Genomic DNA, 16,493 nt, shown 5'->3' on the forward strand with positions numbered 1-16,493 from the left:
ATTTACCACATTAGCAATGTATAGAGTGTATTTCTGATTAGTTTAAAGTGATCTTCATTGAAAAGAACAGTGCTTTTCTTTCAAAAATAAGGACATTTCAAAGTGACCCCAAACTTTTGAACAGTAGTGTAAGGGTGTGCAAACTTTTGCAATGAACTGTATATACAATTATTTAATGGACTCACAGAGGAAGGCTTTCTTGTCCTCGCTTGACACTTCTTCAAACACTTCCCAGAATAAGACAATCGTAGGGTGGTCTGAATGAAATCCAAATTCACAAGCTGCATTCTGTTCATCGTGAAGAAACACAGACATGAGTTATGTTTTAATAACAACAAAAACTATATTGCACCAAAAACCAGACATTTGCAGCTAGAATAGTCATTTACCACATTAGCAATGTATAGAGTGGATTTCTGATTAGTTTAAAGTGATCTTCATTGAAAAGAACAGTGTTTTTCTTTCAAAAATAAGGACATTTCAAAGTGACCCCAAACTTTTGAACGGTAGTGTAGATAGATAGATAGATAGATAGATAGATAGATAGATAGATAGATAGATAGATAGATAGATAGATAGATAGATAGATAGATAGATAGATAGAATTTTATTCACACACATAATTTCGATCTAATTATATTATTATTAGTCGCAGTAGTAGTTAGCAGTGACAGTATTATTATTAATATTATTTGTAGTCCCATAATTAACTCCATGACAGTGGCGTGTCTCCACAGCGCCCCCTGTAGGAACCCGACAGCATTAAACTGAATGAGTTCAGACTGGTGATGAGAGAGTTTCACTCACACACACACACACACACACACACGTCTCTACAGCATCACCATGTTCTTCTGCTGGGGCGATTCATCCAGAGGACAGCTCGCTTTCCCCGGCACTGGAGGGACAGGCATCACCACACCGACTTCAGTCAACTTTACTGAACAACTCGTTCAGATATCTTGTGGAGAACAGCACACTTTATTCCTGACAGCAAGTGGACAGGTGCTGTCCTGTGGCAGAAACTCTAAAGGACAGCTGGGACGCTCCAAGAGCAGAGACACCAAACTGCCAGGTATATATACACACACACACACAGAATATATATATATATATATATACAGTAATCAGTTTTACAAATGCACAGTGACAGACTAACACTTTAACAGGTTTATAGAGTGAGGGAGATTTTCACACTGTTAAAGAGAAAATTATTTCACTCAGTGTTTAAAGAAAGTTTCTATTTTGCCAAAGTGTCTGAGTTTCAGTTTCGTTTCTGCGGTTCTGCTCTGTGAGAGACCTGGCACACATCCACCAACACAACCCAGTACACTGAGAGATAAAAAGCTGTACAGACATCTGTGTATACATTAGATTTTTATGTATTTACACTATACATTCAATTCTTATGCTGCTTATTTACTTGGTCATGTGTTTAATTATATTTAAATCATTTACATTATAAGATAATATACACTATAGTGGTGCTTGAAAGAGTTTGAGAAGACTTTTGAATGTCCTGTAATTCAAATAATAAATAGATGAAGAGAACCCAGTGAAACAAATGAGAGAAAAAATATTATACCTGGTCATTTATTTATTGAGGAAAATGAGCTGATATTACATCAGTGATCATTTTGGAGGTGAAATTAGAGGCAGGTGTTTTCAGGTGTGAGTGGGCGTCTAGGCCGACTCACACCTGAAAAATTATTGTCTCCCAGTATTTAAACAGGTGTTGCATATTTTAAGGCTGTACCATACTGGAGAAGTGATAGAACAAGAACAATTCCCATAGTACATCTAGGGCATGCCAGAAAATGCCAATAAAAGATGCGTTATGGCGGCACGGTGGTGTAGTGGTTAGCGCTGTCGCCTCACAGCAAGAAGGTCCGGGTTCGAGCCCCGTGGCCGGCGAGGGCCTTTCTGTGCGGAGTTTGCATGTTCTCCCCGTGTCCGCGTGGGTTTCCTCCGGGTGCTCCGGTTTCCCCCACAGTCCAAAGACATGCAGGTTAGGTTAACTGGTGACTCTAAATTGACCGTAGGTGTGAATGTGAGTGTGAATGGTTGTCTGTGTCTATGAGTCAGCCCTGTGATGACCTGGCGACTTGTCCAGGGTGTACCCCGCCTTTCGCCCGTAGTCAGCTGGGATAGGCTCCAGCTTGCCTGCGACCCTGTAGAACAGGATAAAGTGGCTAGAGATAATGAGATGAGATGAGATGAGATGAGATGAGATGAGATGAGATGAGATGAGATGAGAAGATGCGTTATGGATGTGACAGAAAAAGTATAACTTTTCTTGGGTGACTGTACATTTTTATCAAACTCTGTGAAATTGTAAACCTAATGTCGAAATGGAGATATCCATTTGATAGAGGGGTCCAAGGTGAATATTAAAAAAGCTTTGTTTAAAATATTTTGTATTTCATGCAGAGTTTCGGAAGGAAAAGTCAGTGTTATGGATATGACAAAATTCCGTTATGGATGTGACGCGTCTGAAATAGACATGGCATATGTTTAGAAAATCAGAAAATATAATTATTTTAATATATCAACTCAAAATGAATTAGTTTTGCGCAAAGAGTGTGTTCTTTGTTGCATTTCATACGGATGTATAATAAGAACTTTTTCAAAAAAATGTTACGGACATGACAGAGCCTGTCCTGTAAATCGGTGTCGCATCAACACGGCTCCACGGTGACAATGAAATGCGAAATCATATACCTCATTTACAGTTTGCTTCAATAACCCCATTGTGTCCTGAAAGGATGCTGAACATTGTTGTGGGCGAATATATGTATCATATTTTGGTTGTTGAAAAAAGTACTCAATTGTGCATTGAAATCACCAAATTCTTGATTGTCATTAGCTAAAGTAGTGAAGGCGAAGGGAACAATTCTTGTTTCCGCAGCAGTCTATCGTGTGTACAGTCACCACAATGGCTAACTAGCAGCAGCTAATGGCTAATATTCACGGGAGAAAATAACTGACACACCACTGTCTCTTTGGCCTCTGACACTCACTCACTCACTGGCCTTTTATTCTGCGCATGCTCAATATATACATCCCGGTGCACACAGGCACTCACATTCAGCATGACATCACTGTGTAAGCTATTTAACATGACTTTGCCACTATTTATCAAATGCTTAACACTCCCACTCAAAGACATGTTTATAGCTCCCTCTAGTGGTAAACAAAACCAAAAATACATAACTCCAAAACTCAAAATAAAACCTTTGGCCAAGGGCGGCTGGTGCATAAGGGCGATTGGGCGACGCACTGCCAAAACGGAAAAAAAAAAAGTTTTTTTTTTCTTTTTTTAAAACAAACTTTCACCAGCACTGCTCGAGGCCGTTTTAATCTGTCTCTGGGTATCATTGTCCAATCAGGGTGGTCTTGCTTCTAGAGTACCGCCCCTTTTGGGGCGATTTCAGTCACGCTGAAAATCGCCCAAGAGTTCACTGATAGAGTCCCATGTTAATATATTTTTTTCTCCTGACTGACACTTCGGTGCAATCTCTATGGGTTCCGGGGGGGCCCTAACCTGCTTACGTCACTGCGAAGCGCGGCAAAGTTGTGTTTGATCCGCTCAGTTTCTGAGGTGAGATGGATGCAGAAAGCAATTCAGTGCAGTCCTTAAAAGAAGTTCCATTTAGTCAGTGATCAAATCGAGCTAAATTGGCAACAAAACAAGCTGGACCCCCCTCGACCAAATCTAAACATAAAACAAATTTCGACAAGGGGGGGAAATCATATACTCGAGGTTTTACTTCAACATGGTCCCAGCGCAAATCCTGGCGAGCTGGCTGCGAGGACACCTCAGCGGTTTTCTGCTCGCCCTGCTTACTTTCCCACCCTGGAGGTGGCTCCACGGACAACACTGCTTGGACGGTCACTGGAGTTTCAGACATGCATCATTTGTCGGAGAAAATAAAAAAACATGAGTCATCAAAGATTCACATGGGCAGCTGCCTGAAATTTTCGGCTTTTGGGAGAGTGAACATCGCTACACAACCGGATGAGGGCTACAGGCTAGCAGTTCACCGCCACAACGATGAGGTGAGCAAGAACAGGCACATATTAAACCGGCTCACCCAATGCGTGAAATTTTGTGGAGTGTTCGAGTTAGCTCTACGAGGCAAAGATGAAACTGAGGGCTCCAGTCACCGTGGTGTTTTTCTGGGTTTGGTTGACTTCGTGACTCACACACACACACACACACACACACACAGTCACAGAATCCGTTCACTTTTGATGTTTTCAATGTGCATTTTTATATTTGCCACACTTTGCTCTGAGAGTTAGCACTTTGGTAATATCCTTGGTAAATACCAGTAATTGCAAGATCTAAAGATCCACTCATCTATTTATTCAACTGCTATTGTTATGTTAGCCAACTATTTACAATGTTTTGTTACAGTAAGTGTACTTTCCTGTTTGTCCTTAAGTTGCACAGTCTGTAAAATTCTTGCTGGTCATGGAGTTTGAAGTACAAAATCTATTTACAGAACATTCTGTAGAACACCCCGTGTCCGCGTGGGTTTCCTCCGGGTGCTCCGGTTTCCCCCACAGTCCAAAGACATGCAGGTTAGGTTGACTGGTGACTCTAAATTGAGCGTAGGTGTGAATGTGAGTGTGAATGGTTGTCTATGTCTATATGTCAGCCCTGTGATGACCTGGCGACTTGTCCAGGGTGTACCCCGCCTTTCGCCCGTAGTCAGCTGGGATAGGCTCCAGCTTGCCTGCGACCCTGTAGAAGGATAAAGCGGCTAGAGATAATGAGATGAGATGAGATGAGATGAGATGAGATGAGATGAGATGAGATGAGATGAGATTCTGTAGAACAGTTGACTTGCTCAATTGCACTAGGGTTAAATTGCCTAGGTCAATTTACTTCAGTCCTGTGGACATTTATGGTCCGTGTAGACATAACGGGGGAAAATTGCCCCCCATGAAAAAAAATTCAGGAGCCGCCACTGCCTTTGGCATACTGGCAGTGTTCTGAAAACTTCAAATAAAACGTATCATTACAAAACTTAACAGTTCACATTTCTCTCCAGAAACATTTACATCTGCCAGCTCTCATTACTCTCCAAACAAATGTCCCTTGAACTTCTCAAATTTAGCCTTTGTCAATGGCTTGGTAAGAACATCAGCTACCATGTTTGCAGTAGGGCAGTATTCTATTAATATCTTCCGTTCTGTGTGTGCAGAACGTACAACGTGATACTTAATATCCACATGTTTGCTTCTCTGTCTGCATACTGGGTTCTTAGACAACGCTATTGCCCCCTGATTGTCCTCATATATCTTGACTGGTACATGCTGGTTACTACCATCCATTCCTTTAAGTAGTTGTACTAGGTACATACTCTCTTGAGTAGTGGCTGCTAGCGCTATATACTCCGCCTCGCAGGTAGATAGTGCCACTGTTGGCTGCTTTCTACCCTTCCATGATATAACTGGACCACTCTCAGTTAAGCTGAAACAGTATCCGGTTGTGCTCCTCCTATCATTTTTGTCAGTTGCCCAATCAGCGTCACTATATCCCTCAAGTTGTAGGCTTTCCTCACATTTTCGATAGTGTAATTCTTGATCTATCGTACCCTTTAGGTATCTCAGTAGGTGTTTTGCTGCAACCCAATGCTGTTGCTTTGGTTCAGCTAAGTGTTGTGAAAGCTTACTAACAACCCAACTCAAGTCAGGTCTGGTACATGTCATAATGTAAATCAAGCTACCTACTATTTCTCTATATCCTGTTGAGTCAATAGCCTCACCCTCATTGTCAAAATTCAACTTTTGCTCAGATGAGGTGAATCTCAGTTTACATTCAGACATTCCAAATTTTGCTAACATTTTCACAGTGTCTCTTTTGAGTCATTTTGATCTCTCCTTCACTGTGACTAAAGTCAATACCCAGAAAGTGCTTAAGTGGACCCATATCCTTCATCTTAAACCTTCTCTTCAGCATCTCCTTTACATAGGGTGACCAGATTTCCCGAGTCTGAAACCAGGACACTTTTGCGCGCGACCATGCTCGTGCACGCACACCTTTTTTTTTACGTAAACGTGACACTCAGAGAGGTGCGCTTATCATTTTGTTGAAGCTCACATTTATCAACATCTCACATGAAATAAAACAAACAGGCATTTTGTTATCTAGTAGCATCGTGGTATACAGATCAGTTAAATTATGGTCAGACAACAGATTTTGTAATGGCTGAGAATGGGCCAGGCTATGTCCATAGGCCAAATTTAAACTGATTTATTTCACCTGTTTGTGAGAACACCAAGAAGAATGCATATGCACATGTAGGCTATATCTCTAAAATTGTATGCACTATAGCATGAACTTAAAAAGTAGATATGTGACCTCAACATAGCCTAGGTCAGACTCAACCTTACTAACCATTCCCCACAACTGAATGAATAAAGCAAGAAGATGTGTACAAAAGTGAACACTTTAATGGAAGGTGCAACAAGCTGTTCAACACAGCAATATGGCCAAACTGTCAGAATGGTATGTTAAACAGAATCCTTTTTTTTATTCACCTTGTTATCCCGAGATAACGACATAATTAATTCAGGATCTCAAGAAAACAACACAACTGATTCGAGGTCTCGAGAAAACAAAACCGTTATTCCGAGATCTCGAGAAAACAAAACCGTTATTCCGTGATCTCGAGAAAACAAAACAATTATTTCATGATCTCGAGTAAACAGCTGAGAAATGGTTCATTCAGGTGCGCCAAGAGACTTGTGATATGCTGACTTTGGGGCTGTTTCTCATTCTATATAGACGCAACTTTGGTCATTAGAATGTCTGGAATAATCGATCACCTAATAAGGCAATATTTTGATCAGGGGTTGACACAGGGAGAGATTGCATTAAGTCTTTTATTAAGGGATCATTTCAAAATTAGTCCGCGGCACCTCCGCAGAAGACTGGCCCGGCTTCGTCTCTACCGACGGAGATACAGTGATCCAGCTGAGATCGTGAAATAACGGTTTTGTTTTCTCGAGATCTCGAATTAGTTGTGTTGTTTTCTCGAGATCCTGAATTAATTATGTCGTTATCTCGGGATAACAAGGTGAATAAAAAAAGATTATATGAAGGGCCTCTCGCGGCTTCCGTAAATATACACTCAAACAAAACAGCAGTAAAGGAGGAGAGGGGCGACAGCCCGAGGAAAGCCCCCACAGGAGCGCACATCATTTGCAACATAGGGTACCCAACTCAGTACAAGAACAAAGCACTTACAGTGTGTGCAGTAGGCTTCGTGCGCATTGTTCTGCACCTCTCGGAGGAAGGGGTAGGTGCCCTGTAAATCTTTGGAAAAGGTACATTTTCTTTTCGGCATAATTGCTGCGGCATTACTGCTGCTAGCTGCTAGACAAAGAACATTCGCGCCAGTTAATGTTTATTTTATTGTTGCATGGCAACACGTTCTGTTGTCTGGAATAATGTGGCTAAATAAACACCCATGCCACAGGGCCAGGGGGCAGTAACCAGGAAAGTTTGCGATTCCTGTCCATTCATCAAAATAGTAAATGCAGACATTTCTCCGCTAATGATTCCCATGCTGCTCAGTCGCAAACGTCGCGAGTGGCGAAAACCGGGACATATCCGTGTCCCGACAGACTTTTGTTGGGACTCGGGACACACAACCCCAAATCGGGACTGTTCCGGTAAAACCGGGACGTCTGGTCACCCTACCTTTACATCACTGAGTAATGTGTCGTTACTCGCTGCTATGATTAAGTCGTCTACCCACACTAACAGAATCACTTTCTCATTGTCAGATTCTCTGCTGTAGACACAATGATCAGCATCATTTTGCACAAAACCATTCCCCGTAAGGTGATCATGCAGTAACAGGTTCCAGTTACGACCGGACTGTTTTAACCCATACAATGATTGATTTTGCACACTAAGTGTTCTCCTGTTTCTGACTTAATCTCAAAACCTTCTGGCTGCTCCATATATACCTCGCAGTCCACTGGAGCATGGAGGTAAGCGGACTTTACATCCATTTGGTGTAGTGTAAGATCCTCCTGTACAGCAACCTGCATTAATGCTCGGACAGAGGTCATGTTGGCCGTGGGTGAGAATGTCTCTTTATAGTCAATCCCTTCCACTTGACCATACCCCTTTGCCACATATCTGGCTTTACAAGTCTCAGATCCATCTGGGCTCTCTTTCACTGCATATACCCAGCGACCTCCCACTGCTTGTTTGCCCTTCGGCAGTGGAGTCAGAGTGAAAGTCTCATTCTCTGTTAAAGAGTTCATCTCTTCTCTCATTGCATCAGTCCATATTTTTGATTTCTCAGTCCATAGCCTCTACATCATAGGCCACCCTGTAGAAATAATCCACATTTTCACATTCATCATTATCACACTCAGCTTTACATTGGTACTCCTTTAAGTACTCTGGAGCTTTTCTCTCTCTTGTAGGATATCTCTTTTCTCCCTGTTCTCTCTGAGTGCTATCTGCCTGAGTTGGATCTGCCTCAGTAGTCTCCTCCACACTAGGCTCTCTACTCTCTTCAGGCTGTCCCTGACCCTGGTTGACTATCTTTGGTGGAGTATTTCCATAACTCTCAATGTTGTCCCCCATGTCACAATCTGTCTGAGTTTGGCTATCTGCGCTACCTTTGGTGATAAATTTCACTAGCCTATGTTTTAGGACTTTCCCTGTCTCAGGATAATACACATTGTATGCTGGGCTATACTTATCATAGCCGACAAAGATCCCTTTGTCACATTTAGAATCCAACTTCTTCTTTTCCTGCTTATATACGTAACATTCAGAGTCAAATACCTTCATGTGAGATAGGTTAGGTGTTTTTCCTGTGAAAACACGGTAAGGTGTCTGCTCTAGGCGTTTACTGTAACACCTGTTACGAATTTGGGCTGCTGTCTGTACAGCATAGGTCCATAATTGCTTTGGGAGGTTACTCTCCAACAGCATGCATCGTGACATCTCAAATAGGGTCCTCCATCCTCTTTCGGCAGTTCCGTTCTGATGAGGTGAGTAGGGTGCACTTGTCTCGTGCCTTATCCCTTTACTCCTAAGTAAAGACTGGAACTCCTGCCCGGTAAACTCTGTACCGTTGTCTGACCTTATGCACTTTATCTTTCCATATGGAGCTACGTCTGCTATGAATTTCTCCGTAGCTATTGTCGTGTCACTTTTTGCTTTGATAAAGTATGGAAAAATCATCCCACTGTAATATCTGTGAAGATACTCAGTCATCCAGGTACATAGTAATCTGTGGTTGGTTGAAGAGAGCAACTGGACTTGCTTGAAAAGTCTTGAAGACGTTTTGCCTCTCATCCGAAAGGCATCCTCAGTTCTGTCTGTCTAATAGGGAGTATCAAGTATTTATCCTCTCATGGATCATCATAGAATCCGAATCAGAATGCTGATGGCTGCATTGTAGGTGGCTGATAGATGTCATAGACACCCACCTCTGTTCAGTGATGGTCGTTCCAGGTTGACAAAAATGAACGATCCTCTCTGGCTAAGATGCCTGCCAGTTTTCTGGAAGTTCTCTCATACTCCCGCACCAGTCGAAGGGAACTCATCCCAAAGTGCGTAGAAACATATCTGAGTATCTTCACAGATATGTTTCTATGCACTTTGATATCGTTCAATATCATCAAAATTACAATGACCAAGTATCCTATGCCAGGTTTGAATGTCATGACAACCATACACTTCATCAACATTTTCATCCTCTACTGTGCCAAGGTAATACAGCCTACCATACACCTCCATTTTGAACTTTGTACTGTCCTTGTTGACCAGCCAGTCATCACCATCCTTGAAGCGAATCTCGGCTCCATTGGCTGTCGCCGCTTTGACTGAAAAGATGTTCTGTGGAAATGATGGGATGTAGAGTGCTTGCTTGAGCCTTGTTCTCACTCGTTGTCCCTCGCTGTCCAGCAAGTAGATCTTGGCGTCTCCTCTCATTTTTGCCACCCCGCTCACCTTGGTCCTGTTGGCAAGCTCGATCTTGTGGTCCTCGGGTCTGAAGCTCTTGTCCACTGTTTTGAACTTTGTGGCGTCATTGATCATGTGTGAAGTGGCGCCACAGTCGACCATGATACCCTTCTTGTTTCCTTGCTGTATTGGACAGTCACTTATCTGGAAGAAACAGAAAGTTGTAGACTCTTCTTCGGCCTCTCCATCAGCTTTCTTCACGTAGTCACGGCCTCGTCCTCGACCGCGCCCTCTGCCTCGCCGTGGTGTGTCCCACTTTCGATCTTCTCTTCTCTGTTGGTTGTTGTCCGGACATGCCTTAGCCATGTGCCCCTTTTTACCGCACGTATAACACTCGACATCAGCCAAGTCCATTTTCTTTCCACGTCCTCTACCACGTGCTTTCGTTGCCCCGCTAGTCTTCATTACCTTGTCTTCCACATTCACATCACTTCTCCTATATTTCTCTGTACTCTCATAACTTTGCAGTTTCGTTTTAAACTCGACGAACGTTACAACATCATTTGTCTGTGTGATATGCACTACGAATGGCTTGTATGACTCAGGTAGCCCTTTTACTACCATTGCTATCTGAAGTCCATCACTTATTTGTTCATCTGCTCTTCTTAATGACGTGAATATAGTCTCTGCTCGAATTATATAGTCAGTAACTGTTTCATTGCTAGCTTTATAGAGTGAAGAAAGTTCACAGTACAAACTCACAATGCGGGGTTTGTCCTTTCGTAGTGCTCGCAAAGAATCCCCAGTGCTTTTCTTCCATCACGTTTTGCATCTCTCATTACCAACGACAAACTCTTGTTGTCCAGACATTGCACTAGCTCTGCATTAGCCTCTCCGTTCTTTGCCTCATCTTCTGCGAGAGCTCCTTCGTCATCTGAATCTATCTCCGGATCATCCAGGATAACATCTCTGAGACCACGCAACTCCATGTGCACGAGGAACCTTGTTTCCCAGAGTTCGTAACTTTTCTCGTCACCATCGAATAAAAGTCTCAGCCACCTGTGGCCTGCCTGACTGGGCCCATAACCTGTAGCGTTAGACATTTCCGCAGCAGTCTATCGTGTGTACAGTCACCACAGTGGCTAACTAGCAGCAGCTAATGGCTAATATTCATGGGAGAAAATAACTGACACACCACTGTCTCTTTGGCCTCTGACACTCACTCACTCACTGGCCTTTTATTCTGCGCATGCTCAATATATACATCCCGGTGCACGCAGGCACTCATATTCAGCATGACATCACTGTGTAAGCTATTTAACATGACTTTGCCACTATTTATCAAATGCTTAACAAACATATCCCAAAACAGTTGGGACAGGGGCAATAAGAGGCTGGAAAAGTTAAAGGTACAAAAAAGGAACAGCTGGAGGACCAAATTGCAACTCATTAGGTCAATTGGCAATAGGTCATTAACATGACTAGGTATAAAAAGAGCATCTTGGAGTGGCAGCGGCTCTCAGAAGTAAAGATGGGAAGAGGATCACCAATCCCCCTAATTCTGCGCCGACAAATAGTGGAGCAATATCAGAAAGGAGTTTGACAGTGTAAAATTGCAGAGTTTGAACATGTCATCATCTACAGTGCATAATATCATCAAAAGATTCAGAGAATCTGGAAGAATCTCTGTGCGTAAGGGTCAAGGCCGGAAAACCATATTGGGTGCCCGTGATCTTCGGGCCCTTAGACGACACTGCATCACATACAGGCATGCTTCTGTATTGGAAATCACAAAATGGGCTCAGGAATATTTCCAGAGAACATTATCTGTGAACACAATTCACCGTGCCATCCGCCGTTGCCAGCTAAAACTCTATAGTTCAAAGAAGTAGCCAAATCTAAACATGATCCAGAAGCACAGACGTCTTCTCTGGGCCAAGGCTCATTTAAAATGGACTGTGGCAAAGTGGAAAACTGTTCTGTGGTCAGACGAATCAAAATTTGAAGTTCTTTATGGAAATCAGGGACACCGTGTCATTCGGACTAAAGAGGAGAAGGACGGCCCAAGTTGTTATCAGCGCTCAGTTCAGAAGCCTGCATCTCTGATGGTATGGGGTTGCATTAGTGCGTGTGGCATGGGCAGCTGACACATCTGGAAAGATACCATCAATGCTGAAAGGTATATCCAGGTTCTAGAGCAACATATGCTCCCATCCAGACGGCGTCTCTTTCAGGGAAGACCTTGCATTTTCCAACATGACAATGCCAAACCACATACTGCATCAATTACAGCATCATGGCTGCGTAGAAGAAGGGTCCGGGTACTGAACTGGCCAGCCTGCAGTCCAGATCTTTCACCCATAGAAAACATTTGGCGCATCATAAAACGGAAGATACGACAGAAAAGACCTAAGACAGTTGAGCAACTAGAATCCTATGTTAGACAAGAATGAGTTAACATTCCTATCCCTAAACTTGAGCAACTTGTCTCCTCAGTCCCCAGATGTTTACAGACTGTTGTAAAGAGAAAAGGGGATGTCTCACAGTGGTAAACATGGCCTTGTCCCAACTTTTTTGAGATGTGTTATTGTCATGAAATTTAAAATCACCTAATTTTTCTCTTTAAATGATACATTTTCTCAGTTTAAACATTTTATATGTCATCTATGTTCTATTCTGAATAAAATATGGAATTTTGAAACTTCCACATCATTGCATTCCATTTTTATTTACAATTTGTACTTTGTCCCAACTTTTTTGGAATCGGGGTTGTATAATAATAATAATAATAATAATTTAAATTTATATAGCGCATTTCTCATACCAGGGAGGTGTAGTGGTTAGCGCTGTCACCTCACAGCAAGAAGGTCCGGGTTCGAGCCCAGCGGCCGGCAAGGGCCATTCTGTGTGGAGTTTGCATGTTCTCCCCGTGGCCGCATGGGTTTCCTCCGGGTGCTCCGGTTTCCCCCACAGTCCAAAGACATGCAGGTTAGGCTAATTGGTGGCTCTAAATTGACTGTAGGTGTGAGTATGAATGGTTGTTTGTCTCTGTGTGTCAGCCCTGTGATGACCTGGCGACTTGTCCAGGGTGTACCCCGCCTTTCGCCCGTAGTCAGCTGGGATAGGCTCCAACTTGCCTGCGACCCTGTAGAAGGATAAAGCGGCTAGAGATAATGAGATGAGATGAGAATAAGTTAAATTTATATAGCGCATTTCTCATACCAGGGTGGTGTAGTGGTTAGCGCTGTCACCTCACAGCAAGAAGGTCCGGGTTCGAGCCCAGCGGCCGGCAAGGGCCATTCTGTGTGGAGTTTGCATGTTCTCCCCGTGTCTGCATGGGTTTCCTCCGGGTGCTCCGGTTTCCCCCACAGTCCAAAGACATGCAGGTTAGGTTAACTGGTGACTCTAAATTGACTGTAGGTGTGAGTATGAATGGTTGTTTGTCTCTGTGTGTCAGCCCTGTGATGACCTGGTGACTTGTCCAGGGTGTACCCCGCCTATCACCCATTGTCAGCTGGGATAGGCTCCAGCTTGCCTGCGACCCTGTAGAACAGGATAAGTGGCTACAGATAATGGATGGATGGATGGATGGATTTCTCATACCCGAGGTCGCTTTACAATTATAAGGAAATTTGATCTTCACAACATGAGTTTTTGGAAGTGCATCATGGCACAAACAATGGAGGTTTCTGAGGACCTCAGAAAAAGAGATGATGATGCTCATCAGGCTGGAAAAAGATAATTTTCCTCAATAAATAAATGATTTGGTTCTTTTTATCTACTGGAGTCAGCCAAAATGGGCCAGATAAGTTTGAAACGTCATAACCCTTTAAATTTTTACAATGGGCGAGGCAGTGTGTTAGATAAAACAAGAAGCCTTTATTTATCACATGTACACTCAAGCACAGACTTAAGCACAGTGAAATCTCTTCTCTGTATTTAACCCATCTGAATCAGTGAACACACACATGCACATACAAGGGAGCAATGAACACACACACATACCCAGAGCAGTAGGTAGCTATGCTACAGCACCTGGGGAGCAGTTTGGGGTTAGGTGCCTTGCTCAAGGGCACTTCAGCCCAACCTTCAGGCCATAGCTGCCCCATATTAACCTAACCACATGCCTTTAGGCTGTGGGGGAAACTGGAGCACCCGGAGGGAACCCACACAGACATGGGGAGAACATACAAACTCCACACAGAAAGGCCCTCATCAGCCACTGGGCACAAACACAGAACCTTCTTGCTATGAGGCAACAGTGCTAACCACGACACCATTAGATGAATTATGTCAGAGGAATCATAAATTTGGGCGGCACGGTGGTGTAGTGGTTATCACGGTCGCCTCACAGCAAGAAGGTTCCAGGTTCGAACCCAGTGGCCAGCGAGGGCCTTTCTGTGTGGAGTTTGCATGTTCTCCCCGTGTCTGCGTGGGTTTTCTCCGGGTGCTCCGGTTTTCCCCACAATCCAAAGACTTAGGTTGACGTGGGGCGGCCTTGGACTGAGGTGCCCTTGAGCAAGGTACCTGACCCCTGACTGCTCCCTGGGCGCTCTGGTGTGGCTGCCCACTGCTCTGGGTGTGTGCATGTGTTCACTGCTTCAGGTGGGTTAAATGCAGAGGATGAATTTCACTGTGCTTGAAGTGTGCATGTGACGAATAAAGTTTTTTTTCTAAATAAGTATGACGTAGTAAATTTTACTCATCACGAATAAAGGTGGTAAAGCAATTATCAGTAAGCTTACCATCAACGCAAAATGTTTGTGAACAATGTTTTGATATGCACTTTCAATTAAAAAAGTTGACATTTCCAAAAAAGAAAAAGGGCAGAGCACTCTGAGAAAAACAAGAGTGCAGCATGTGCTCTCCTCATTGGAAACAACTGAGACGATGGCATTTGGGACAAAAACGCTGTATAGACACCAGCATGTATGCATTTTTTAGCATGAGCTGGAGGTGAGCTGGTGCAAGCTACTGCTACAAGCTCATGTAATTGTGTACACAGGTGGAGAGGAGAGTGAAACATGTACTCATTAGAAATGTAGTTATTTTTATACATTCTCCGACCTTCTGCTGCCATGGAGATGCTTTGTTAAACATGATGCTTCCCAGTCAGCTTGCTCTCTGCTCAATATTCCATCACTGTTCCTTTTACACTACATGATTTCTAGTCATAAATATCAAACATGTTTGATATTTATGATTCTAAATTAGGAAGGCTCCAACCCAGTCAGTGAGCCTCGGATTATGCCTGTAAACCTCACACTCTCACCTCTCCAGACCTGCCTGATCCATCCTGGTGCCCTACTTCTGGCTTTAGTCTTATTACATCACTCCTGTGGAGGACGGCCCTATATGGACAGTCAAAATACGCACTTAGAAAATGGCTCGGGACACTTACAGTTTTGCTACGATGGTTTAGGACTAAAATTATCATGATAACTTTAGGACTGCAGTTGCCATGAACAGTTTTGCACTCAAGTCTCCATCAATGAACAGTTTATAACTTCAACAAAACAGACTGCATGTTAAAAGTATAATGAATTCCTGGTTGCACAGTTGTACTTTGTGGCTATATAGGACACTGTTATCGAAGCAAGATACATATATATAATCATGCTATCTGTTATCGTCCAGATGAGGATGGGTTCCCTTTTGAGTCTGGTTCCTCTCAAGGTTTCCTCCTTGTGTTGTCTGAGGGAGTTTTTCTTCTCCACTGTTGTCTCAGGTTTGCTCATCAGGGATAGATGATTTATTAGGGATAACATTAGGTCATATGTTTGAAGTCTTTAATTTTCTGTAAAGCTGCTTTGCGACAATGTCTGTTGTTAAAAGCGCTATACAAATAAACTGACTTGTCTTGACTTGACTATAAGATTATTAGGTTAGATAATCACTTCTGATCAGCCTCAAATGGGGAACGTCCCTGTGGTTATCGGAAGGGGAAAATCAGACTCAAAATTGGCCCGATTATCCTCTAGTGTGGGGCCAGCTTTAATGAGCAATTTGAAATTATGAAGAAAAATCAAGTAATAGAAACACATGAATTTTAAAAAAAAAGTATTGCAAACATTTCCGCCTTTTTTGCATTTAAGTCACATGACATGACGTGAAGTGCAAATGGAAATGCTACCTTTCTGAAAAAAGAGCGCTCTGTAAGAGCTATCGCAAGAAGAACAAGAGTGCTCTGAGAGCACAATATGCCCCTCTGGCAACTATATCTATTCTATAAGTTCTTAATACACCCTCATGAAATTGTCAAAGTACAAGTTTGGTAATCAAGGGCCATAACTCTGGTAAAATGCGACTGAATTGAACGAAATTGCAATATGCACAAAGAATCCGGTCAAGTTTTGTGAAATTCCTCCAAAAATTGTGAGAGGAGTTGATTTCAGAAGGTGAGCACCCTTCCTGGGACGGACGGACAGATGGATGGACAGACATCGCCATGACATAATCCCCCTTTGGGCCTTTCGGCTAGCAGGGGATAAAAACTATCACAAGAGGAGCAAAGCCAGATTTAATCATATAACATCACTCCATG

The 16,493-nt window shown here is 43.0% G+C and overlaps 1 protein-coding gene across 1 annotated transcript in view; it reads left to right on the forward strand.

The window, feature by feature from the left end:
- Window positions 1-818: 818 nt before the first annotated feature.
- Window positions 819-16,493, forward strand: part of LOC132889715 (probable E3 ubiquitin-protein ligase HERC6) — a 48,095-nt gene continuing 32,420 nt past the window's right edge. Inside the window, exon 1 of the mRNA XM_060926486.1 lies at window positions 819-1,075. Within this exon, the coding sequence (XP_060782469.1) occupies window positions 847-1,075 (229 nt within the window). The 5' untranslated portion in view covers window positions 819-846. The remainder of the gene's footprint in view (window positions 1,076-16,493) is intronic.

The sequence above is a fragment of the Neoarius graeffei genome, chromosome 7, assembly GCF_027579695.1.
Source record: "Neoarius graeffei isolate fNeoGra1 chromosome 7, fNeoGra1.pri, whole genome shotgun sequence".
Lineage (NCBI taxonomy): Eukaryota > Metazoa > Chordata > Actinopteri > Siluriformes > Ariidae > Neoarius > Neoarius graeffei.